General features: G+C 38.5%; 1 protein-coding gene across 3 annotated transcripts in view; it reads left to right on the top strand.

Annotated features, from left to right (window-relative positions):
* The window catches only part of sh3kbp1 (SH3-domain kinase binding protein 1), a 52,015-nt gene extending 28,222 nt beyond the window's left edge, over positions 1 to 23,793 (top strand). Inside the window, exons 7-19 of one of the 3 annotated variants that reach the window (XM_035949366.2) lie at positions 1,616 to 1,705; positions 9,321 to 9,390; positions 11,026 to 11,120; positions 11,218 to 11,313; positions 11,407 to 11,458; positions 11,544 to 11,615; positions 15,436 to 15,571; positions 15,672 to 15,742; positions 15,855 to 15,961; positions 17,704 to 17,841; positions 19,048 to 19,259; positions 19,341 to 19,404; positions 20,165 to 23,793. In XM_035949366.2, the coding sequence (XP_035805259.2) occupies positions 1,616 to 1,705; positions 9,321 to 9,390; positions 11,026 to 11,120; positions 11,218 to 11,313; positions 11,407 to 11,458; positions 11,544 to 11,615; positions 15,436 to 15,571; positions 15,672 to 15,742; positions 15,855 to 15,961; positions 17,704 to 17,841; positions 19,048 to 19,259; positions 19,341 to 19,404; positions 20,165 to 20,203 (1,242 nt within the window). In that variant the 3' untranslated portion in view covers positions 20,204 to 23,793. The remainder of the gene's footprint in view (positions 1 to 1,615; positions 1,706 to 9,320; positions 9,391 to 11,025; positions 11,121 to 11,217; positions 11,314 to 11,406; positions 11,459 to 11,543; positions 11,616 to 15,435; positions 15,572 to 15,671; positions 15,743 to 15,854; positions 15,962 to 17,703; positions 17,842 to 19,047; positions 19,260 to 19,340; positions 19,405 to 20,164) is intronic. The other 2 variants (XM_035949367.2, XM_035949368.2) reach the window with 2 other exon arrangements.
* The last annotated feature ends 2,670 nt before the right edge of the window (positions 23,794 to 26,463 follow it).

A 26,463-nucleotide genomic window follows, 5' to 3' on the forward strand; every position in this document is an offset into this window, starting at 1 on the left:
CTGACAACACTTAGGCAGAGAAATCCAACAAATCCAAAGTTTCTTTTGGATTCAGTTTGAGAAAGCTTCTCTTTTGCCCGGAAGGAAAAGCCTCTGACAGAACCAGACTCAGGGAGGGTGGACATCTGCCTCGACTGGTCAGGATGAGAGAGAACAGGATAGCAAATGGACAAGAAAACAAACATTTTGAAGTTTGGTGAAGCCAGTAACTGCTGTTCAGAGACGTCTAGATCCAGATGCAAAGATACACTACCGTTCAAAAGTTTGGTGTCACGTAGAAATGTCATTATTTCTGAAAGAAAAGCAGTTTTTTTTAAATGAAGATAACATTAAATTAATCAGAAATACAGTCCAATTCAGGACAGATTTAGAAAAAAAAGTCTAATGGAAATGTATAGAAACATCCTTGACATATTCTGACAACTTGTTCAACCATTTTGCATGTAAAGACTTGTGGGATGAACTGATGCCTAAATGCTGTGGGGGGTGAGAATATTCAACAGACCCATTATATAACATTTAGATCAACATGACATAAGCAATTGATAATGTAGGAACCAGCAGACAATTGTACAGAATCATTTGCATGGATGTACCAAAGCATTTGCAACTTGTTCACAGAAATGAGAAACTGCTTTTTTGATGTGCACAAGTTCAATCTTCACAATGATGTGAAGATTGAACAAGTAGTTGTGAGAATTTCAATTCTGATCTGAGAAATGTACCAAAGCGACTGAGAAAGACTGTAATGGTGGCAGTGAAATGCATGGAGATGGAAAGAAGAGAGGTGCTCAGTGCATCATGGGAAGTCTCAAAGCGGTCTACACCTATAGAGGCACAACTACGGCAGCCGCAAGTCTAACCTTTATCAAAAAGGAAAGTCTTAAGCCTAATCTTGAAAGTAGCGTCCGCCTCCTCAAACCAAACTAGCAGCTGGTTCAACAGAAGTGGAACCTGATAGCTGAGGGTTCTGCCTCCAACTGTGACACAACTTTTACAGCAAATGAGCTCAACACTGAAATAATTAAAGCCTCTTGTCTGTACAAGACAAGGGCCTCAAGACAGGGGAGCTACAATCTGTGATTAATCAAATTATGTGGACAGAAACAGAGTGGAGTTAAACTGGAGCTGTTTTTTTTTTTTGTTTGTTTGTTTTTTTTTTTTTTTACATACGAAGACAAAAACATCTGTTTCTACACAATGTTTCAGGTCATATTAAGACCATCTGCAGCTAAGAAAGATCCAAGCAAAAGTCTGAGCCCCTTGTAGGTCTTGAAAATTGGTAATTTTCTGGAGTTGACACTGTGAGCCAGGTGCACTAACAGATCAGTGCTTCCAGATTTGACTGACATAACGTGGACCAAACAGTGTGACCAGTGTTTTATGTTTGGTGAAGGTCACCCCAGGGACAAATGTAATCTGTGTGTTTAGCCATATTTTGGCAACAGTATGAGGAGAAGGCGATTATTGTGCAGCAGCGATGACTCATCTTACACGAAATGAAGCTACAAACTTTACAGGGTTGTGTTTTAAGCCTGTCATGGATTGTTTGAGTGGATTTTTCCCTTTAAAAATCGTCCTAAATGCCACTTTGCCTCTTTGATCCACCCTTTAGGTTCGAGGTTTTGGCTTTGGTGACATCTTCAAAGACCAGCCCATCAAGCTCAGACCTCGCTCCATGGACGTGGACTCGGAAGGGGACAAAGTGAGTCAAACACACCCAGAAGATTTTGCATTGACTTGCATTAACCCTCGTGTCGTCCTGCGGGTCAAAACTGACCTGTTTTAAAGTTTGAAAATGTGGGGAAAAACATATATTTTCACCGTGAAACTTCTGATGTCTGATTTTCAACATTTTTGGGAAATCTTGAAGATTTTTTTGTGGAAAAAAAGAAATGTGAAAAATGTTTCTTAAGAACATTCACAAAAAATCAACCAAAATCCAGCGAATTTCGCTGGATTTTGGTTGATTTTTTGTGAATGTTCTTAAAGAAAATATTAGAAGTTTTACTGATATATATGTAATCACTTGAGATATTTTTAGGATTTTTTTGGAAGATTTTTACTCATTTTTAGAAAATATTTCCAAGAATTTTCTTGCCAAATTTGGGGGATTTATTTATTTATTTTTTTTAAATGAAACTTTTAATGGAAACTTTTAAGGAATTATTGGAGTTTTCTTCCTGAAGGTTTTGCAAATTTTCAGAAATTTGGGGAATTTTTTTGCAGATTTTTTGTATTGTTTTTCCAGACAAGGAAACAATATTTTTTGGTGCTGTAAATGAGAACAACAGGAGGATTAACTCCCTGGAGACGTAAACCAAGCAGTCAACAACAAAATGTAATGATTCCCGCGAGGGGGATTTGGGTTTTGAACTCAAACGACACTTGAGTCTCCACAAATGTCCCCCACAACATGAATAATTCACACACACACTCTTCCTTTATGCATTTTTTGATACTGTGATCATTGTATTGTGAGCATGCGAGGGAAGGAAGCCCCCAGCAGTGGCTCCTCCTCTTCCTCTGTTTCAGTTTTACAATGCAGGAAGTGGTTTTATGTTAACACACACACACACACACACACACACACACACATACACACACACACACACACACATCCTGCAGGGATCTGACAAGCAAAGCAGAAGTGAGAGAGAGGGAGGGAGGGAAGGGAGGGGAGGGGAGAGGAGGGGAGGTAAAACAGCTTCTCACTGACGTCCACATTCACATATTCTGCTGCTGCCTCACTGATGCAGCAAAGCTTCGTCTGACTTTAGCTGGAAACACAGGAGAGGACGGTAGGGTCCAGTTTTCTCTGCTTCTTTCTCCTCCTTCTGCATTTTCTTTGCTCTTTTCTTTTCTTTCCGGCTTGAAATGAAGCAGCGCTACAAGTGGACGAGAGCTTGAGGAGTGGTGGTGGTTGTGATTTTGTGTAGCAGGTTGCTTTTTTTTTTTTTTTTTTTTTTTTGAAGAAAGGTTTCTGATTTAAAATACAGACATTTTTCGAGAGAAGTGCTTCTTGATATTATGGCAAGTTTAGAATTTAAAGAATGGTTCATTATATTTAAAAAGAAGCTCTTAAAGACTGAGAAAGAGGCTTTTTCACCCTCTGCAGTCATTTAAATGACTAATGTGGCTATTAAGTGTCTGTTGATGGTCAAAATATAATTTCAGGTGGTGTTTTTTACCCCAAATAATTTTTTTTGTAATAATAATCACTAAAGTTGTACAGTTTAACAATAAAATAATTAAACATAAGAGGAAACAAACCATTTTTCTTAATTCTTGTGGTCATTTTTTAATAGATTGCCTTTTTTTTTTTTTTTTTTATCCTAAAAAGCTAACTAAATACAACCAATAGCATCTTAATGGGCAAAAATCACCAGAAACTGATCAGAAATTTGACCAAAAACTATTTATTGTATCCCAAAAATGGTAAAACAGCTTCTAAAAGCACATTTTGACCATAAAGAAACATGGTAGTCTTTATGAAAACTCATATTTTCTGATTTTTGTCCTACATTTTCTTGTCTAAATAAGAAATCTGGACAAAACCCTGCTTTCTGCATGAAATATCAGTGAACTGAAACCCTGAATTAGCCAACTGATTCAAACTGTAAACGCTCCATGTCACCTTCTGAGTTGTCAAACAGCCCCAAAGCAAAACCGCAACACTTTAAATCGCTGCTAAATGTCATAAGCAGCAGTGCGCAACAAGTAGCAGAAAATAAAGTAAGTGGATGAAAAAAAGAGGCATAAACCTGCATTTAAAGGGAGCGTTTAAAAGCCCATCCTGGTTGTGGAAAGCCTCCTGGAGCTCCTGAGCGCGTCTGAAGGATGTTTGTGCGCCTGTCCTGCTGAGTGGGAGGCTGTTATGTTGCTTTATGGTGAGACGAGACTCTGCTGCCTAATGAGGCTCTGGAGGAGGTGACAGAAGAACTTCTACCATCCGGCTGAGTCACACGAAGCCACGTCTACTTTACAACCGGAGTGGAGGGTTCAGCTGCTTGCAGATGGTTGCACATAGAGACGAGCTGAAGGCTGACGGTTTGAAAGTGTTCGGCTTTTATTTCAGCAAAAAGAGAAGTGTTCAGTGTGTTGGTTTTTAAAAAAAATTTTATTCTGTGCGGTGACTCAGAGTCATGCAGGCTTGAAGTCAGCTGAGTCGTACAGATAGAAGTAATTTCATGTGGAGTCATTACCCCCCTGCACAACTCATGATGGAGACCTCATGAAAACAAACTGAATAAATTCATAAAGGTTTTGCTGGTTTTGAAGTGTTTGTTAGCAGAAAATAAGCGTTGGACATGGAGAATGGTAATAAATATATCAAAAACAAGGTAGCTAAAGGGTGCATAGTGGTGTCAGGCAGTACATAGTTTTTTTACTTTACATTCTGAGCACATTAAATTTAAGATAAAATAATGATACGACAGTGAAGTGTCAAGTCTCAGCTTTAATTTGAGTGACTTTGCATCAATATAGAAAGAATACACGAGATGTAATTGTGAGTTATGATGAGGTAGAGTCATTTCTAATTATTATTTACAATCATCAGCTGATATCTGTTGCTTAAAACCTTAAGGAGTCCTTAACTGCAAAGAATGTTTCGTAAGATTTTAAATATGATGATTCTGTTTGGCTTCATGTTTATCTGTCCAGAGACTTTTGACCTCCTAAAGTTTGGACTCTATGTGCTAAATGGGTTGTTTCTGCCACAGAGTTCTTCCTGTATTGATTTACAGCAGCTTTAATTAGAGCTGACACTTGATTTACTTTATGCTAAATGTAGTGTTCCTATTGTCTGACCTGGACCTTTTATTCTGTGCTTAGTGGCTTAAAAATACAATTTGAGTTGTGAGAAAGCAGAAGCTTGGTGACTGACTGCTGAGTAGTATGTTGTAGTATTTTCATGTCGTACTGTACAAACAAGAAAAGGGTGGGAAACTTTCCTGATGTTGTTAAAGACATTCTTACGGACATTTTTCAGAGAATGAAGGCAAAGTTTAAGCTTCTGCTGAGATGCACTTTCATGTTTCTGCAAGCGAAGGCAGATAATATCAGAAATGAGAGCTTAGTGGTGTCAGAAGTGAGGTCCGAACAGAAGTTGTTGGTCTAAATTCCACCTTAAGGTGTGTAATATTGTCACCCCCTTTTCATTGTTCTAATATCCTGTACATTTACAAAGATAAATTGTGTTTTCTAGTTAGTTTTTAGCAGTATTTTGTACATTTTTTCCAAACAAAACGCCACATTAGTGAACTAAAGAGTCACAGGAGGTGGATGGTGGGTCTATAAAACTCTCACACCGGAGTCCTATTTGTCGTCTTCGCTTTTATTTTCTGTCATTTAGGTTTGGAAAGATTGTGGCTTTGGTTATATATTAATTAAAACTTTAACCAAGTGCTGCTGGTGTGTAAACATACCATACGCCTTTGGATCATGCAGTAAGATAGTCCTGCTAGCTTTGTTTTCATAAATTTGCCATTGTTTATGACAATGCTTGCCTTCTTGTAAGCAAAAGTTCAGACCAAACAATTCTACCCGTCACTATTTTGAGGGAATATGGGAGTTTATCCTGGGCTCAAGACGATTGTGGTTGGTTTGAAGAAATACAAACATGCAACAACGATTATTTTTCTTCACCACTATAGCAGAATTGATGATAATTCTGTGCTGCAAAATGGCCTGGGTATCTAAGACCTATTTCCAGTCTTTATGCTAAGCTAAGCTAAGCTATGCTAATTGGCTACTTGCTGTAGCTGCACAGTAAAGACCCGACAATGGTCTATTATTCTGACTCTGCAAGAAAGCAAATAATAAATGATTACTGAGTTCACGAGTTCAACACAACTTATTTTTTTAAAGATTTATGTATTTAATGTGTTGTAGAGTGTAGAGAAACAGCAAATAAAATGGTTCCCCAGGAATTAAACTGGTGATCTGCTGCTCAGGACTTATGTGATATGCTGATATGAGAATGAACCACTTGGTTATCATGTTGCCCTTGACATAACTTATGATTAGTTGGGTTTGTTTATATGTATGTAGAAAATATGGGCCCATTTGAAAGCTCTACTTGCCTCAGGTTGCTTCAAACAGCTGACTCTTGTAACAGTCTTGTGTGATTTTCCTGCCGCTGGTTGCACTTTGCTCTGCAAGTGGAGATTTACTAAAACAGCAGGATTTCACAATAAATGCAGCTTGCAGATCACTGGAGGATCGACAGCATCTAAACTACAGCACATTTTTAACATTTCCACATTGGAAGGCTTAACTTATGCATTACATGGTCAGTGTGATAGTTTTATAGAAATGTTGTAACCTGTGCCTCTTTGTTGTACTGTAGAGGGCTTGCTGTGGTCAGTTAATGAGTTTGGTGTGGTTTGTGTATATTTGTGTTGAAATATGATTAGAATAATATGCTCCTGCTGAATTATGTAGAAGGTTGGATGGGTTAGACTATGTTAAGAGTTGTATTTTCCAGACAATTCTTCCTATACCAATGCAAATCTGCTCAAATTGTACCTAGTATATTATCTTGAACTGAGTGTCCAGATTGTATGTAGTACAATATGTAGAAGGTTGGATGGGTTAGACTATGTTAAGAGTTGCATTTTCCACACAGTTCTTCCTGTACTCATGTAAATCTGCTCAAATTAGAGCTGAAACTTGAAATTCTATTGTTGTACCTCGTATTTTGTCTTAAATTTAATGCCCAGATTGTATGTTTGAAGAAGATTGGATGGGTTTGCATGTGTGTAGACTTGTATTTCAGCACTAAGGAACCATACATGACATGGATTCTTAAAATTCAAGTGTTGACAGCATTAAAAAGCAAGGTTGTTTGAAGTTTTTCCAACACTAAAGCCATTTTATTTTTAAAACCATCACATCCGTGCCACTACAAGGCTTTAGAAACTCTTGCTGCTCATTCCATGCTAGCTCCAGTTAGCATGCCCTAGCTGGACATGGAGACTTTCCTGCGATGCTGTAACGATGCCTCCATGCTCGCTGCTCCACGTGGGTCTCATTAGGTCGGGAATGGGGAGAAGACGGGGGAGGCAGGGGTGTGGTTTCTCCCGGCCGAACAGAACAGAGCTTGTGCGTGTGTTTTCGGACAGACCGGACAGTGTGTGAATGTGTGCGAGTGTGTTTTCCTGTGGAAGAGCCACCCTGGTTCCACAAACACCGCCGAGGGATCCACTCCAGCCGGGAAACAACGGCTGCTTTTAACAGCTCACCCACACGCTGTAACACACACCCACCTCATCGGCAACTTGTTTTTGTGCTGAATCTGATCTCATCCTCTCTTATTAGCTGGTCGCATTATTCACAGGAGACAAGAGAGTATTCCAATTTAATCCTCATTTTGTTTTGTCAGCGTTTTAGCTTTTCTTTTCTGAATTTTGTTCTTATTCCCACTATTTTGTTTGCCTTGTTCTCTTATTTTCTTAGATTTGTAACATGCAGTTTATTATTGAATCACATTAGCTGCTTTGATCAACCACCAGGAAATATCTCAACTGCTACAAGATAGGATATGCCTCTAAAACAGCCCGAGAGCATAATACTACCACCACCATGCTTGACTGTAGGTTCGGTGTCCTTGGGGTTTAACGCCTCATCTTCTCTTCTTCAAACATACACTATCCTTCAAAAGTTTGGGGTCACTTAGAAATGTCCTCATTTTTGAAAAAAATTAAGCTGTTTTTTTTCAATGAAGATAACATTAAATTAATCAGAAATCCAGTCTAGACATTGTTAATGTGGTAAATGACTATTGTAGCTGGAAACAGCTGATTTTTAATGGAATATCTCCATAGGGGTACAGAGGAACATTTCCAGCAACCATCACTCCTGTGTTCTAATGCTACATTGTGTTAGCTAATGGTGTTGAAAGACTAATTGATGATTAGAAAACCCTTGTGTAAATACGTTAGCACATGAGTAAAAGTGTGAAATTGTCTGGGTGACCCCAAACTTTTGAACGGTTGTGTAACTCCTGTGGCTATTGGACGGATTGTTTGATACATAGATCTTCAGTTATTGCAGAGAGTCCAATATTATTCTATATTTAGGATTGTACTGATATTGCAAATATTGTTGTATATGTGGGGGAAAAACTGACATTCTACAGAGACTTATTAAATGTACAAAAATGTTTATAAAACTGTATACAAAGTAGTTCAAACTAGCTTCACCAGCTACGACAGCAACTGATGCTGTAGCATTAATGCTCTAAAATCTCCAGAGGAACCTACTTTAACATTTTTCTCCTAATACTTTTGCTTCAGCAGGATTTTTTAAGCAGGACTTTTACTCTTCATGACGTATTTTTTCATTGCTGCATTGGTACCTTTGTGAAGCATCTGAATACTTCTTCTGCAGCTCCAAAACTGTAGCTTCTTTCATTTCCTGTTTGCTGTAGAAGCCCAAACCGCACATTATTTATAGTCAAACAAACAAAATGCTCCTCAGATTTCATCTTTTCAGTTAAAAAAAAGAATGATTTTTAGTGTTAAACGCCACCATGTTCATGAAAACCCTCACAAAGACACGAGTATGACTACAGATGTTTATCATTAGGATGTTGTTTGTTGTGTCATAGAACAGACAAAAACTAGTTTGTTAGGTCTAATGTGGATCCAAATAAAGACTAAATAAAGAATGAAAAGAAAAAACAGTTTGTAGAGCAACAAAAATATTAAATGGGCATGAGCATTTATTTTATATTTGTACAAACAACTAAATAGGTGGAAGAAGATGCAGAAGTTACTGATGTTAATTATTATAAAAGACACTGTAGGTTGGGCATGTGTGATTGTAGGATTTACTATATAGCTTATTGTCTTCTAATTGTAGCTGAATACACACCAAACAGGAGCAAAAATGTTCGACTGAAATGTTTAACATCCAAATTAAATAGAAGAAAACGTTTAACATACACATTATTCTACAGAACACATTTACTAGCAGATAAAGTGGCAGAAAATGCAGAAATCTAAACTTAATTTGTGTATAAATCACACTCAAAGCAAATATTTTACAGAGATTTGATTATTAATACATAACTAAATTGCTAAAATTCACAATAAAGCACAGATAAACAAATAGAAATGACTGAAAACATGTCACCAGCTGCAGCTAAATCAAATCAGGTCACTGTATTCTCTAGAGAGGCTGATGGTACAGTAAGCACAGGAAGTCCCAAACCAAATCAGCTTAGCAAAAAAGAAAAAAAATGTTATGTGTCGCATTGGTGTGTGGGGAGACGTCTGAAGCTGGAAGTTTTTTGTCATCTGTCCTTCACTCAGGTCAACGAGGGGAAATCTGCAAGCGCTGCAGCTGAAAGCATGAAGACGGAACCCGACAGCAAAACCAAAGGTGAGAATTCACACAAACCTCCTGAACAGCTACGAGAGAACGAGCAGCTCTGCCAGCATTAGATTCTATTAGCTATACACCTTTTTCTTTGTAATTTCCTTCCTTTCTGATTCAGTTTCCTTTCATTCTAGTACAGTATTGTTTCTTATCACAGCATCAGAACATTCCTGCACTGGTTTTAATATGTTTTCTTGCTGGTGCGTTCAGGTTCATGTGGAAAGATCTGACACATGGATGCAAACTGGGATATTTTTCAGAATTTTATTGGTTCTTTTCACATTTAGTCACCACACAGCTACTGTCTCCATTGTGTTACAAGGGAGGGATTTAAAGAGCTTTTATATTTGGTATTATTTCTAATTATATCAACATTTATTATGTTTATTATTATAGTTGAACCTGCACAACGTTACATTATATATACAGTTCTACATACACTTACTTTTCTAGTGTTTATAATTTTTTTAGATTAATCTTTTTATCTAGAATTTCTCGTATTTTATGTTTTAACCCTCGTGTCGTCCTGCATGTTTTTGACCCATTTTAAAGTTTAAAAATGTGGGGGAAAAAAATGATTTTCACAGTAAAACTTCTGATGTCCACATTTTCAACATTTTTGGGAAATCTTTGAACATTTTTTGGTGGGAAAAAAAGAAATGTTAAAAAAAAAGTTTCTTAAGAACATTCACATAAAAATCAACCAAAATCCAGCGAATTTTGCTGGCTTTTGGTTGATTTTTATGTGAATGTTCTAAAGAAAATATTAGAAGCTTTACTGGTATATATGTAATCACTTTAGATATTTTTAGGATTTTTTTTTTTGGAAGATTTTTACTCATTTTTTGAAAATATTTACAAGAATTTTCTTGCCAAATTTGGGGGATTTTTTTTTTAAATAAAACTTTTAAGGGAAACTTTTAAAGAATTATTGGAATTTTCTTCCTGAAGTTTTTGCAAATTTTCAGAAATTTGGGGAATTTTTTGCAGAATTTTTGGATTTTTTTCAGACAAGGAAACAATATTTTTGGTGCCCATAAATGAAGACAACAGGAGAATTAATATTTGTATTTTCTATAAAATTACAATAAAAGCTTTCTCAATTCTGATTTCTGATTATTAAGAGTGCTGCTTCTCATCATGTCCCTTCAGACACCACCATTGGGCATCAGTACTTTTTTTATTTTTTACTTTTTTCATTTATCTTTTTTTTTCAGAGGAAAAATCCATGCGTTCAGCAGATTTTATTGTGAAAATAACATAAAAATCTGATTAAAAGGCAAAATGTAAACAACAGTCTTGGCACAACTGCATTCATTTGCAATTGTTTTTATTTTTTTCTTAAAATTTGTATATGTTTTCTTGTATCTTGGGGCTTTTCTCCGGCTTTTTCTCCACTTTTTAGTGAAATGATTTCAGATTTTTTTGCAAGAGCCTTGTAGTTACACTGGTGTGATGGAGTTCAGCTTTTTGCACATCTTCTTTTTGGGCAAATCTGCTCACAAATCTCTTGAAACTTTGGTTTTATGCCTCTGCTTTGTTGTCTGAACCCTCTGCAGTCTCTTGTTTCTCACTTTTGTGCTGCAGTTTTTGCTCGTCTGGGTTTATCTGACCGTCTTTGGTTTGTCTGACTGTCAGGGCGGGAGCAGTGCAAAGTCCTCTTTCCATACGAAGCACAAAATGAAGACGAGCTGTCGATCAAAGAGGGGGAAATCATCAACATCATCACCAAGGTGAGCCTGTCTCAACCGTGAATGCATCCTCTTTGTCTAATTCATCTTTTGCAGGCGCACACTAAATGCATTTATCCAACTTGTCTTGTTTCTCCAGGAGTGTGCCGATGCAGGCTGGTGGATGGGGGAGATCGGAGGAAGGCAAGGCGTCTTCCCAGATAACTTTGTCAAGCTGCTAGAAGTCGAGAAAGAGGTGACTGTTGCATCTCTATCGTCTGTTTACAGTGATGTTTGGAGACTTTCTCAAAGTGGTTTTAGTGACGTTTGTGCATCTGTGTGTTTACAGAGACCAAAGAAACCACCTCCGCCCAGCGCGCCGTCGGCTAAACACACCGCAGGTAAGAAAATCACGTCTCCTCTTCTAGTCTGAGAGAGAAAAACAGACGCTAGTGAATCAGAAACTCTGTGAACTCTGACCTGTAGACAAAAAGCCTGAGCTCAAGAAGGTTCCTCCTGAGCGGCCCGAACACCTTCCCCAGAGAGACCAGGATCGAGGTAAAAGTCCACTTTGGTCAGCCTCGGCATCTCACGACTTTCTAACTGATCTGTTCAGCTGGCAGAGGACAGATCACCGACTAACATGCTGAATTATAACACATCCAGCTTTAAATCTGCTCTGTTGCTGCGCAGCACAAAGAAAGGCTTTGACTTTCAGTGCAGAGCAGCAGGTTTCTGTCGTGGGCAGATGATCGAAACATATCTCCTTTGTTGGGCAACATAACAGAGCTTTGATTGAAGTGCATCAGCATCAGTGGAGCAGCAGGGAGCTGCAGTCGCTGTGGTTTTAATCTCGACAAACACTGGCACCAGTGTTACAGCTGGTGCAAGGCAGATGCTCACATCGTCTCCACAATGGCCTCTTTACATCACAGTAGCACAAAGCAGTAAGCCTTTTATTCTTGTGGTTTTCATTAAGGAAATTAAAAAGTAGGAAAGGTTTAGAAGAAGAACAAACACGTGCACAAATGAGAAAAGCAAATATAAGGATTAAAAAAGGAGATATAAACTTTAAATACAGGTTTTTGAGGTAAGAATGAGTTTAAATAAACACAGAAGCGTGAGTTTAAAAAGGCTGTAAAGAGTATATGGTGTCATAAAAAAGTAAAATGAAGTGGAATGGAATTAAGGCAGTAAATTCAATGCACAGCAGCTATCTTAAAATACTGCACACATCCTCTCTAATCTCAGTGAGTCAAGAAATACTTATGGTAATTAGAGCTTTAAGCATTTAATCCACTTTTCTACTATGTTCTTTGAGCTGCAGTTTTATTTTTAAAAAAGCCAAATCTGAAAAAAAAAAAAAAAGATTCAATTAGTAAAACCGACTTTCACATAAGTAATTCTCATCCTATGAAGCATCCATCCATCCATCCATCCATCCATCCATTATCTATACACCGCTTATTCCTCACTAGGGTTGCGGGGGGGGGGGCTGGAGTCTATCCCAGCTGACTCAGGTGAAGGCAGGGGACACCCTAGACAGGTCACCAGTCTGTCACAGGGCTACATACAGAGACAAACAAGCACTCACACATTCACACCTACGGGCAATTTAGAATAATCAATTAACCTCAGCATATTTTTGGACTGTGGGAGGAAGCCGGAGTACCCGGAGAAAACCCACGCATGCACAGGGAGAACATGCAAACTCCATGCAGAAAGATCCCGGGAAAGCCAGGACGCGAACCAGGGATCTTCTAGCTGCAAGGCGAAAGTGCTAACCACTACGCCACTGTGCAGCCTCCTATGAAGCATCCACTGTAAAATAAATGTAGTTTTTCTTTCAAAGTTTATTAAGGACGCAGCTCGTGGTTGGTCCGTAGCATTATAAAAGAGTAAAATAGAAAAACTTGTGAAAAAATGTAAGTTAGACACTAGAGAGCTGTTTGTATAATCACCTGCTGGAGGAGGAAAGGTTCACATTCAAGTTAGTTTTAAAATGGATTCAATGGGATGATGGTCAAACTTCTAAATTCTGTCTCCTGAACCTGATTTTTTTTTTTTTTTTGTCATTTACACCTCAAAAGTGAGCAGTTTTAAAGGTGATACATATTATTGGAGCAGAACACCAAGAGGTCAAATCAAGCGTTCTTTAAGATACGATACACAGACAAGATGAAGACCAGATAAAAAGCAAAGCAGGACAGTGGAAGTGTATTCTTGCAACTTAAATGTCAGCCTTTAAGAGGCCGGTGACTGGAATTCCTTTCTGGAGAAAACCTTCTCTCGGTTATCAGCATGTGGTGCTAAAGCTAAGCTATCGACCTGCAGCTATGTTGGAACAAAATACCGTGTCTGATAACTTGAACGTGACCTTTCCTTCTGCTGAAGTCACAACAGCAGGTCAGTTCAGAGACAGATTCATAAAGTCTGATGTCTCCAGTGGCAGTCAGTATTCATTTTAAGCCTTTACTGCCCAGCGCTACGATTTGCATATTCATTATTTATTGGCAGTAGATTTGAAACCAGATAAAATAGATGGATCATTGTTTTTGCATATAAAATCTGGGGAGTTGCACTAACATTTCACACGTTCACCGTGTCTCAGAGCTTTTTCATTGCAGTGTTGAGTTTGTAAAAATACACAATAAAGCGCACAAAACAAAAATCTTTATAAACGAAACCATGGGATATTGTTCAACTTTTTTCTACCAATATAAGGGATACAGCTATGCAATTTCTGTATTTTGAAATATATATGAAAAAAACATTTTTTGTTTTAGGTTTATTGCACTTTTAAGCAATTAATCGTAGCAGTTAAGACATAAGTCAATACATATTATTAAAACATGGGATTAAAGGGTTATATTGATGTAAAGCAAATAAAAATACTACAAAAAACTGCACTCCAGTATGTAAAAATGTAAGAATTTGTCCTGGCAGACTTGCACAATGGTAGGTCTTAAAGGGTTAAAGATGCAGAATAATTCTTCAGGTAGTTCTCTAATTGGCTGTTAAATGAGAAGTCTGTAAATAGCTTCAGAAACTGGCTGCTGGAGGCCCAAATTGAAACTGCGCTGTACAGAATAATGGATTTAGAGGAATGAAAACAGCCTTCAGTGAGTAAAATGTCACATAGACATGTTTAAAAAAGACTAGATAACACTAATGAGCTTTAATTTGTGCACGTAGAAGCAGGATCTGTGAATATTTGCAATTATTCTGGATGCCAATCAGTACCTTAATCCCATAAAGTCCTGACCTCTTCTTCTCGCTTATATCAGTTTGACCAATTTTGCACAAGACAGAGTCCAAAGATGATTGCTTGAAGTTGGATTTTGCAAAGATATGAATTACTTATACTAAAAGAATCTACAGTTTTTGATGATTTTAAAGGCCCCTTTGTCAGTTTTTGTATCCCCTCCAGGTTTTCTTAAACTTTAACCGGAAACTTTAGGTTTTCTTTCTGACCAGACGAGCTATTTTAGTCGAGGTCTAACGTTTTAGATGGTTTCGGTTCACAATAATGGGGAAGTGAGAAAGGTTTGAGGTGAGGATTTATGGTTGAAAAGGCAAAACATTTAGAGGATCCAGATTTTTTTCAACAACAAAAGAAAAGACTAATGTTGCTTTTGAGAATTTTTAATTAATTAAGCGAACCTTTTTAGTGGAAAAAACACCAGAGACACAATTTTGAGAAGCATTAAATGCCTAAATGCAGACCTGAGGGGATCTTTAATCTTTGTATTTTCATGTTCATTTATCGTTCTATTTGAAAAACGTTAAAAGATCATGAGTTTTTCAGTTACAGGAAAAAAGGAGATGTTGCTTTAAAGAATTTCTGACTAATTATATCAACTTTTTGTGGAAGAATCACAGGAGACAGAATTTCGAGAAACATTAAATGTCTAAATGCAGACCTGAGGGGACCTTTAATCTTTAAATATACGTATAAATCCACCTTTGGGATGAGATCACTCCTCTTGTTCAGGATTTTCTTGCCTTTGATGTTTAAAAGCAGACAAACTGGCACACTGTATTACTATTACTGTAGTATTTCAATAGAAAATCAAATCTCTCATAAATACTCCTGCCACCACCTTGACACCTGATCTTATTAATCCTCTTTGTAATCCATGGCTCACTTTTTTCTTTTTTCCTGCAGCCGTCAGCATCTTTAGACCTTTCTCCTTCATCTCTTTACTCTTTAAAGGTCAAATTTAGTTGAGTTTTGCTGCTGCAGCTCTGCTTCCGTTCTTTCTCTTGGCCTCATTGGGCATGTTTGTGTTTGGGTCGCCCCTCTGCATGTGGATTCAGTCCGTTTTTGTGTTTCTTTTTGGTTGTATGATTTTTGTGTGTATATACCCGTGTGCAGGCGAAGAGGTGAAGGTCGGAGACATCCCCAAGCCCTCCCTCCCAACTCTCCTCCCCAAGAAACCCCTCCCCCCAAAGTCAAGCTCCTCCTCTTCCTCCCAACCCCCGCGGCGTCCCGAGAGACCGCCCACACTAGCGTTAGTAAACACACTTAAACACACATGTGTACTCCCAGAAAACACCCACATATCCCTGAGTGCATCGAGCCTAATGTTGTTGTATGGTTTACCTGCTCAGGTGTGAAAGCCCCAAGTCTGAGGGCGGGGCTTCGACACCAGATTCTGCCCCTGACAGGTCGCATGACGCCGGTGAGTCTGACAGACAGGAGCCTCGACCAATCAGATGAGGATGCAGTGTCAGAGCGCTGTCTCTCGTTTTTGCACGAGGGTGAAATGTGTGGGTTTTTGTGTCTCCGTGCAGATATGGACCTAGACGCAGTCGTCTCATCTACGGAGAAGCTGAGTCATCCGACGGCGTCGCGGCCGAGAGTCACAGACCGCCGACCTCGCTCACAGATTATCACACCGGTGAGGGTGTTTGCAGTAAACCTGTCTGCAAGGTCCATGAAAGTGTGCGTCACCTCAGAAGTGAAGCCAAAATATCTCTATCGCCCTCTGGTGGCTGATTATAGTATAGGTCATAAACCCCCGCACCTCTCTGCACTTCATGCCAACATTTTAAGGTCAAAGCAACAGTTTGTAATGTGCTTCATTTCACTCCCTTAGCAGAGTCTGATTAAAAGATCAATACCACCTTAATATCAGTCATTGAATATGTAGGAAACTAGTTCTTTACAGATTAAACAAGAAAAGCACTCAGAGAGAACAGTACTCCGCCAAGGCTGCTCAGTCTTTGTATCATTTCCAACGGATCAAATCTTTAATAAAAAATGACCTTGAGCTGAGCACAGGTGTGTTATGCATGTGTACATTATGTACGGATACCGAATCACATGACCTAAATATGTAGCGGGCGGCGGGAATTGATGGGACTCAGAAACACCCCCACAATTTAATCATTTGTTCCTTGTATCATTTCCGATGGAAATCATGTGATCGTCAGCAGGCAGCTGATGTAGCATTCATTTGTTGTCATGGTTACAGTGACACCGTGCCGCTATCTGGCAATGATACAGAAATCTTTAACAAATCCGTGGATCCAGACTATAAGCCGCATCACTGCCAAAATCTAATCACTTGGTCCTTGTGTCATTTCTGACCTTCCCTGAAAATTTCATCCAAATCTGTTTTTGAGTAATGCTGCTAACAGATAAACAGACAATCGTCACATAACTCCACCGCGTTCCTTGGTGAAGTAATGAGGAGATCATGAGAATGTCAACTTTCTGCAGTCTTGAACGGCAAGTTTGAAGAAGCCAAACGTACATACAGAATTGCATCAATGCTGAAAAGTAAATACAAAAATATAAATTAACATTCTGTTTCACCATTTAACATCACATGGAATTATAACGGCACACATTTTCAAATAACCCACACTGAGGAAAATAATCAGTTACTTGCTTGTATCTTACAGTAATGAATTTGTAGTTGTTATATATAGCCCCAGTGATTAAATGTACTTTCTCGAGTGTTGTACTAAAATACAGTTTCAATGTACTTTTCATGCTTTTTAGCTTTTATCGTGTACTTTTTACTGTACTACATTCATCTAACTGCTTCAGTGACTTTAAAAAAATAAGATTTTCCAAACAAAATGTATGAAATGTTTGTAAAAGTTAATGCTTAGATTGTTGAACAATATATGCAAGTAGAGCTTAAAGAAACGGTTAATTGCTTAGCTTTGGAGGTGCTGGTAGGCAGGTTTTTTACCTCTGGAAGAATTAGGGCAGCCTTTATGCTAAGCTAGCAGTCTCCCGGCTGCAATTTAATGTTCAAGTACAAATTTAGTTGTGGTATCAATCTTGCCAAATAAGATAATTGGGCATATTTTAGTTGAACTGTTGTGGTGGGTGTGAGCTGCTTAAATGCTTTAAATTTTGTAATCAATATACTATATATCTGTCTTTTATTTTATCTCCTTCTAGTCTCTCATCTGAGTCTTAATCTGTTATCACAGTTAAATCTTCACTGCTGACTAAAATCATAATTTCTTCCTCTTTTATGTTGTTTTGATTGCTTTGTTTTTCTTGTGGATAGTTGGCCAGAAGTGAAAACCTTCAGTTTTGGTTGGACTTTTCATTTATCTGCTGAAACTTCATAAATCAGACGAGCAGAGGAATTTCTGACCACATTTCTCCATCTTGCAGTCTTCTTTGTCCAGCATCGACCTGGACTCGCCCACAGTAGAGGAAAGGAAAGAGAAGGACCGAGGGAAGGACGACCACGAGTCGGCCTCCACCAGATCTGTAGAAGTTTCCCTGAGGAAAGGAATCCCCACCATCTCTGTACGACTGCTGCACCTACACACACTATTTATTTCATCCAGCAGAGAGCGCCAAACTACACATTTTCCTGTTTCTGAGCCAAGTTGAAACACAGGCCTGCTGGCAAATGTTAGATGTTAAAGCATGTTAACAGATAACAAAATGTTTAGATTTATATGAATAAGTTTATACTTCAGGTTGAAAGCAAGGAAAAAACTTAGAGCCTGGAGGGTTGCCAAGCAATCTCCATGTCCATCATTTTTGGCTGTTTTGATCATATCTTACCATTTTATTTAACACATGGAGTTTGGCCTGAAATTCTAGATGTAGATTTTTGCCATCTCTGTAGTAAATTGCTTAAAAATAAGATAAAAAGTTCATTCATTGGCTTGGTTGGCAAAACTTTGCAACATCATTGTACACTGCCTGGCGAAAAACAAGTCTCAACCTGGATTTAACTAAGCAAACAGGTAAGAACCTTTCACTGGATAATTACTGCAGTGATGAATGTGTTTCAGTAGGAACAATTTATTTAACTCTAGATGCAGTGAGAAGCCTCTCATTTCTGAAACAACCATGTTGGAAGACATATCCTGTGGTCATGGAAAAGATGTTAATCTGTCTCAGAAGGGTTAAATTATTGGCCTGCATCAAGCAAAGAAAACAACTACGGAAATTTCTGAAACTACTAAAATAAGGTCAAAAATCGTCCAACGCTTTATTAAAACATGAAGGATAGTGGAGAACCATCATCTTAGAGGAAGAAATGTGGTCGGAACAAACTCTTAGATGATTGTAGGAAATCAACAGTAGAACTCAGCTATGTTTACTAGTGACAGTAAGAGCATTTCCACACACACAATGCAAAGATAACTTGGGACTAAACAGCTGTAGCTCTAAGAAAATCACTCTGGAGAAGACTTTGTACAGCGGTCCGACTCTCCCATCATCAATATAAGATGTTGGTGAAAAATGAAACTCTGGACAGAAATAAATGCTGTAACATTGCAGAAGCTTATGGAAACAATGCCACAGTGAATGAGTGCCATACTCAAAGCTAAAACCAGTCCAACAAAATATTAGTGCGCGGCTCTTTTTTGGGCCGGGCAGTGTATATTTTCACTCTTTGTGTGTCATTTTGCACAGTCATAACACCAGGTAAATTTGTGATCGTGAAGGTAAAACATACTACCAAATGCTTGAAATGTGTTTGTGTGTTTGTGTCAGGCACATGACAGTAAAGCACCACTGCCCACCAAGCCCTCTGTCCTGGCACCACCCAACGCCAGCCACCGCCCCGCCTCCCCGTCTTCCTCCTCGGGTCTGAGCCCCTCCCCCGAGCTCCGGCACTCGCCGCTGACCCCCCCGACGCTGGAGGAACTCAGGAACCAGCTGAGAGACCTGAGGGCCTCCATAGACCTGCTGAAGAGCCAGCACAGGTAAGAGGGCGCCGTATAAGCCTGCACCAGTGTGGGTTTGCATAGCGTGCCTGCTGAGCTGTTTGTGTTGGTTTATTTCAGGCTGGAAATGAAGCAGTTGGCCAATGCGCTGGATGAGGAGAAGAAGATTCGTCTTAGTTTACAGGTGGGAACGTAAGGGAGTGAAGAGAGCAGATGTGTGTTTATGGAATAAGCCTGAGTAAATCAAAGCAGGTCCACAAACTAACAGCAACAAGAGAAATCCCAGATTTAAAAAGGATGCTCTTAATTTAAGTATATTCAGAAGATTTCCAGATGCATGCTTGACTAATGTACAATGTGAGATTATTAGTGTAGAAATAATAATACTCTATACAATATAATTTTTTTTTTTTTTTACGTATTGAAAAATTTGTGCATTATCAGTGTTTGCTCATGACATAACCTGGAATATCAACAGAACCTGTGCACTATTTATTTTTTTTTTTTTAAATATTTTTCTACTCAACCAATTTTCCTACACATAAAGGGATCCTGTGCAATATTTTTATTTTCTATATTCACAGAAAAGTGTGCAATTTCTGAATTTCTACAGATTTAATTCACAAATCTGCACACTATCAATACTGCTTATGTATATTTCTTGTTTATTTTATGTTTTTCTACTTATATCCCCACATTTTCGCACTTTACTGCCGTAACACCGCACAAATTCCGCTGGGGGATCTGTCTTAGCTTAGCATGCTATATTTAGACACCATTAAGTTGCACTTGAGTACATAATTTTAACTAGCACTATTTACTTAAAATGTATTTGATTCCAATTCTAGAAGGTGCTGTTGATGCACATTAACATTTAGATAGTCGTATTTTGTTGTGTAATTGTACAATAAATCAGCTAACAGTGTATCTGTGTTGTTTCACAGATGGAAGTAGAGCACATAAAGAAGAGCCTGTCCAAATGAAGCATCCTTACCGTCACACTCTGATCACCACATCGGAGGCCATCATTTTAAAAACATTCTCACTGTTGGCCGAGACACTTCAGCCAAAACAAAAGTTTGTGCCAAATGATCAGCAACAGTTCAGCACCATGGAGTCAGCCCCCTTCCCCCCCGACGCCGCCTTATCCTGTGTTTACGTCTTTATTTTTTCTTCTAAAGAAGCTTCTCTCTTCAGTTTACTGCTTTCTTTTACGGAGCTTGCTGTGCCACTGGTACTGGCTGACCGCGGCCCGTCGCTGTGTGTTGCTATGGTTACAGAACGATGACACGGAGCCGTGGCTGCAGCGGCGACCTCATCACTGGTACTTTATGTTTCTGAGTGTGAAGGAAACTGTGACCTCCGTAGCCCGGTCGGTTCAGACGACCTCTGTGCTGTTCTGTGTCCACTCTGCGGCCTTCGCCTCTTATCTGTGTGTGTGTGTGTGTGTGTGTGTGTGTGTGTGTGTGTGTGTGTGTGTGTGTGTGTGTGTGTGTGTGTGTGTGTGTGTGTGTGTGTGTGTGTGTGTGTGTGTGTGTGTGTGTGTGTGTGTTTGTTTTCCATCCATGTGGGGACTACAGGTGTAGATGTTGAAAATTCTTAAAAAACATATTAGCAGCATTAACACTGCAGGAACTTTCCCAGGGACTAAGGCTTTGTTCAGACAGCAAATCAGAGACATCAGCAACTACGTAGCTGCACTGTTGATGCATTAGGTTCCTTCAGCAGGAAGTCTTGCCAATAGTTTTTTTTTGTGTGTGTGTGTGTGTGTGTGTGTGTGTCTTTTGTCCTCCCTGTTGGTCTCCACAGCAGTCAGCTAGTAGTAACTGACTCTGCTCAACACATTCATCACTTTCTATGTGTCATGTTTCAAGATGCAAAAGACTATAAAGTGGCCAAACGTCCACACAGAGACGTATCTGTTGAAATCTGATTGGAATCAGATTTCAAGCCAACTCCAAGTGTAAGTAATTTTGAAATGATTTGTTAAAACTGCATTTTTTGTTTTATTTTTTTTTATGTTGCTTTGACTTTCTAAAATCAACTTGCTGAAAAACAGTATGCAAGAACCTGGTTCCCACTGAAGGAATCAGCATCTAAACAAAGATCCCAAGAGATAGTTTTTCTCACCAAGAAGTTCCCGCTTCAAGGGGTTATCATCTCCAAAGTATTCAGGAACATTTTGGTTGGAGTGTTATTTTCCACAACTTTTAAATAGTCACTGTTAAAAACCTGCCACTGCAAACAAGTCAAGTTAGTATTTGTTCTTTATACTTCAATATTTTATGAAGCTGCAGATGAAATTCTGTGACAGAGGGACAAATGTCAGAGTCCAGGTCTTGTTAAGCACTTTTTTGTGTTGTCATGCTCAAAAAATGACACATTTATTGCTTTTTTAATTTGTCCAGTCTTTATGGGACTATAGTGGAAACAAAAGAGGTGAAGGAAACTTTAGTTTCTTGGAAAGTTCCTGGACATTGTGGTGTAAATGCAGCTATAGCTGTTGTATTAGCTGGATCCTGACTTCTTCAGCAGGATTAGAGGGGACATATCATGCACATTTCCAGGTCTATAATAATATTATGGGGCTTTATTTGCACATCTTTACATGATTTACAGTTTAAGAACCTGTCTTGTTTATCTTAGATTGGCTCGTTCAGCTCCTGTCATCAAGATCCTCTTCCCAGTGAGCACATTCAGTTCTGACAAAAACAGTCTGATTGCATTTCTTTTCTTTCTTCTTAAAGTTTTTACTGAAGATGTCAACTTTTTAACTGCATTTGTATGTGTTGAAGCTTGAAAAGTTTGTTGAGACACTAACAACCCACTAAGCAACAAACGCTACAAAATCAATGGCTGTTTGTGGGCTTTTGTGAAAAATCTGATGTCACTTTTATGAGGAAATAGACGTAACATTGCAAATGAACTATTGCAGGGAACATTTTCACACACATTCCCTTCAAGTTTTGCAAATTTTATCACGTATATGACAGTAAACCACAAAAAGCATGATATGTCTCCTTCAAAGTAAGGATTTGGTCTTAGGGTAAAGATTACAATCAAAGCTCCAACTGTGCTCGATGTTTCTAAGGTACACTGCAGGCGGGTGATTCTGAAGCATCAGCCATTTTCAGAAGCACTAGTCCTGGAACGTAGAGTTTTTCCCTAACCTTGGACATGACCTCTTAGTGTTTTAATCTGCAGTCAGATATCACACCTCTGGGAAGGTTAAACTGGCAAGCACATAGGAAATGTCTGCAACAGCTTAATGACTAAACATTGTTGACATGATGAGTACTGACACTTAAGGTGCTACTTAAAGAAGTGGATGTACATCTGGGGCAAAACATGTCTGCAGGTGGTTAGCTTAGCTTAGCATAAAGACTTGCTGTGTGCAATGGTAACAAATTCACACATGATAGCTTGTTTGTTTTTTTCTGTATAAGGTGTAAAATTTACAATTTTGGGTTTTACAACAGGACTTTAGCACATAATCCTCTGTACAGATTATACAAACGAGGTATACTGTGAGGTTTGGAAGTTATGTAAGCACAGAAAAAGCACAGAAAATCTGATAAACATGACAGACTATCAGATAATTATGAGATCTGGCGCTTGTGTCTGTTTTGAATCATATGATGATTCTTAGGCAAGTTCTGAAGGGTTCTAATTCTTGCCCTATTTGCATATTGGATGTTTTCTCATAATTGCTAGGTCTCAGAATTGTCTTTTATTAAAAATGATGAGAGAGGAACGTATTTGTGAATGACATTCCCTTGTTACTTTTGGACACAGCCAGGCTACCTGTTTCCCTCAGTTTTCACTCTTTATGCTAAGCTAACTATCTCCTGGCTCCCAGCTTCTCTTTTCCTGTTCAGACATGAGACCTTCTCATGTAATTCTCATCATGGATGCAACAATAGCACATTTCTGTAAATGGCAAACTATTTCTCTAACAAAACAGAAAACTCCCCAGTGACATATGACTGAAGAAAAGTATACAACATTGCACAAACACACCTGTATGATGTTTATCAAGTCAATGCCTTCTGTTCAATAACCTCATTATTCTTTGTTTGCTTTTGCACTTCTGCTCCACGACTCCGTAAAGCTAACAAAGCTGTTGTGCTGGCCGCATCGCATCCCTAAAAATCAAACCATCATCCATGTGCAGGTGATTACGGACAGGACTCGAGGAATGTAGTCAATGAAAGGTCCTTACAGGTAAAAAGGAAGATTAAAACGTGTGTGTGTGTGTGTGTGTGTGTGTGTGTGTGTGTGTGTGTGTGTGTGTGTGTGCATGTGAGTGTATGTGTGGCAGCATGTGTGGCTGTTTGCCTCCCTTCCTTATATGTGCACAGAATCTATGGCAACCCGTCACTGTGGCCTTCCTGTTTTTGATTCCAGATCTTTGTTTTCGTTTCTTTTCTTGCTGTCTTTCGTATGACAACGAGGAAACTGCTACAACTGAGGCTACAAGTTGTTTTCTTGACTTGGTCCTTTCTCTCCAGGATAGTGATAAATATATATACTTTTATATTTCAGTGTAATAAAGATGCTATTATGTACTGTATGTGTGCATATTTTGTTGCTCTGTCAAGGAGCAGTTTAGTCCATGCTGTGACTTTTATTAGTACTGTTTATTGAAATATCTGATGCTCCTGTGGGATTAACTGTTCTGAGGTCACTCAAAATCTTAGTGAACAAAAAGAAAAGTTGTAATCTGTCCATATAATTTGATAAACTTCAAATCTGTTCAGAATTTGCACCTACTATAATATAACGTATGATTGCTCCTGAATATGGTTTGAAAAGGACCTTAATTGAGTTTGACTCCTGTTTTGAAGATTGCTTCAATGTTTCCTGTGCCAAGTAATTATCCTCACACTTTATTTGCCTTTGTTCCCCCACTTCAGTTAGACCAAACACATATTTAAGTTAATGTCCATCAACCAAGTTAAAGCCACTAATTTAATAACAGTAGTTGGAGAGTCAACCATAATTATAATGACAAGAATGTGGCATCAGATTATATATAACTCTTGATTTTTTTTTATTTTTAAAGTTAATTTTATTCAAACCTCTTGTTCTACTGCAACTTTGATGATGCTATTTAGCTAACATTAGCTAGCCAATGCTGCTAACGGCTACCTGCCAGCAAGTTCACTAATGTCAGCTGCTATATTATGTAGCCTAACAGGGCAAACAGAGTAGAGTATAAAGTTTATTCGCTTTTTAACTGTCTGACTCTATGTTCAAGTCCATTCATTTTAGTGATATTTCTCTTTAAAGGTTGTCCTAGCTAATTACCATAAGGTAAGTTAAGCACTTTTACACACCTTGACTCAGAGTGGCTTTCATGTAGGGCTGAGTGATAAAGCAGAAAGATTTATCACAACAAAATGTGTCAATTCAGTCATTATTGCTAATAATTATTTTTAATAGCCTGTTTTTAATATAGTCAGGGGAAAAAAGAATTTTGAATTTGGCCACCTTCCTTTGAATTGTAGCACTTTAGCCTTTTTTTCAATGCAATAATGAAAAATACCCACAAATAAATCCCATATAGATACACAAATTTGAATAAATAATGATAAAGGAATGATCTTTGCTTGATAAATTTTAATTAAAGAAAGGAAGTGAAGCCCAGAGATGCTGCACCGCACTGAGGTTGAGGATTTCAGGTGCTTTGGGAACCCCACACTGGCTTCTCTGCACCCCAATGTCAAGTCCATCAAAGGAAGCCACCAAGAGTGCATTACTTCGGTTGAGGTGGTGGAGAGCACGGCATTGTGGGTGTTTTTATACTGTGAAGTCAGTCTGTCTTGCAAAGGCAAACACTAGTCTTCACCAGGGGAGTCTATGGGCACAGGCTGGAATTGTTCTGGTACCTTGTTGTCTTTATTTTCAGGAGTAAACAACACACACCACTGATAATGGACAAGTTTTAAGAAGAATGTGACCTAATTTAGTGAGTATAATGAATAACAAACACACAGAAATGTTTCAATCTGACTGGTGGCTTGCTCTTAAAACCATCAGTCAACAAGGAAAGGGTAACTTTGGCTTGTCTGTGCTTGTCAGACACAGTGGATACAAGGATGATCATTTGGATTTGGCATCTGTGCACCCATAAATTCCAGTGTGTTTTCTGATTGCTAAGGTTGAATAGACGTGAAAGAAAATATGAAGCCACCAAACAGGTACTGGAAAGACAACTCTGACATGGAGATTAGTGGAGAGAGAACTCCACTCTTGTTTACTACAGTTAATATTAATGGCAGACATGAAGAATAGTCTTTATTATAAAACATGTGCACTAGGCTGTATGAAAGTAAGATTGTCTCGTCTAAAACATGACAAAACCACCAACTTTGTTACATAGCAATCATGGAGTTTATATGTATTAATAGAGAAGTTGTGTAGTTGTTTTAGTCTTATATCTTAAATTTCTAGTTTGTGCTAAATCAAGATGTTCAAAAACAAGAACACTGTGTGGCAAATATTTACCATGGAATGCAAAAACATGATTATCTTCCACAGTCAGCTTTCAAGCAGATATTCAACAGATATTTTAACAACCATACTAATGAAACTAGCTGCAGAAAAGTGAATACAAATAAGCTGCAACGTCCAGAGTACCAATCCACCAGGGGACTTTTGGATTTTTCTCTTTCCTGTCATTATCTGGTTAATGAGCTATCCGATAAAAGTAAGACAAAGCTAAAGGAGAGTGAATATTGAGTACAAACTTCAAATAAGTGATATGGTTGCTGCATAATTTCTGGCATATAAACAAGCAACTGTTCCTTTCATGTTGCACATTTTGTTTTCTGCGGCCAAATATTCAGTTAAGACAGGATTAAAAAGACATTATTATGAGAAATGCAAACATTATTAGCGACCTTTAGCATTTTTGGTGCACCTTTTGACCACTGGGTATCTTATGACCCCTGTGGGAACACATGGATCTGTAGCCTCAGTTCCCTCAGTCAGGGTGTGAAAGATGACCTCTGGCAGTCACTGCAGTCCAGTTTTAACCCGTGGCACCGGTGCGTAACGGAGCGTTCCCATCCATAACGCCGAGAACTTCATTCTCTGCAGGATCAGAGTGCAAACTGCGAAATGTCCCCTTTACTGGGGCTTTATTTTAAATGTGAAAGCTTTATATTTCAAAATAAGTGACGACTTCTGCTTTTAGAGGGATAAAAATCTTGGTTTTGGACAATTACGCATGAGGAAG

The sequence above is a fragment of the Amphiprion ocellaris genome, chromosome 22 (assembly GCF_022539595.1).
Source record: "Amphiprion ocellaris isolate individual 3 ecotype Okinawa chromosome 22, ASM2253959v1, whole genome shotgun sequence".
NCBI classification, from domain to species: Eukaryota; Metazoa; Chordata; class Actinopteri; family Pomacentridae; genus Amphiprion; species Amphiprion ocellaris.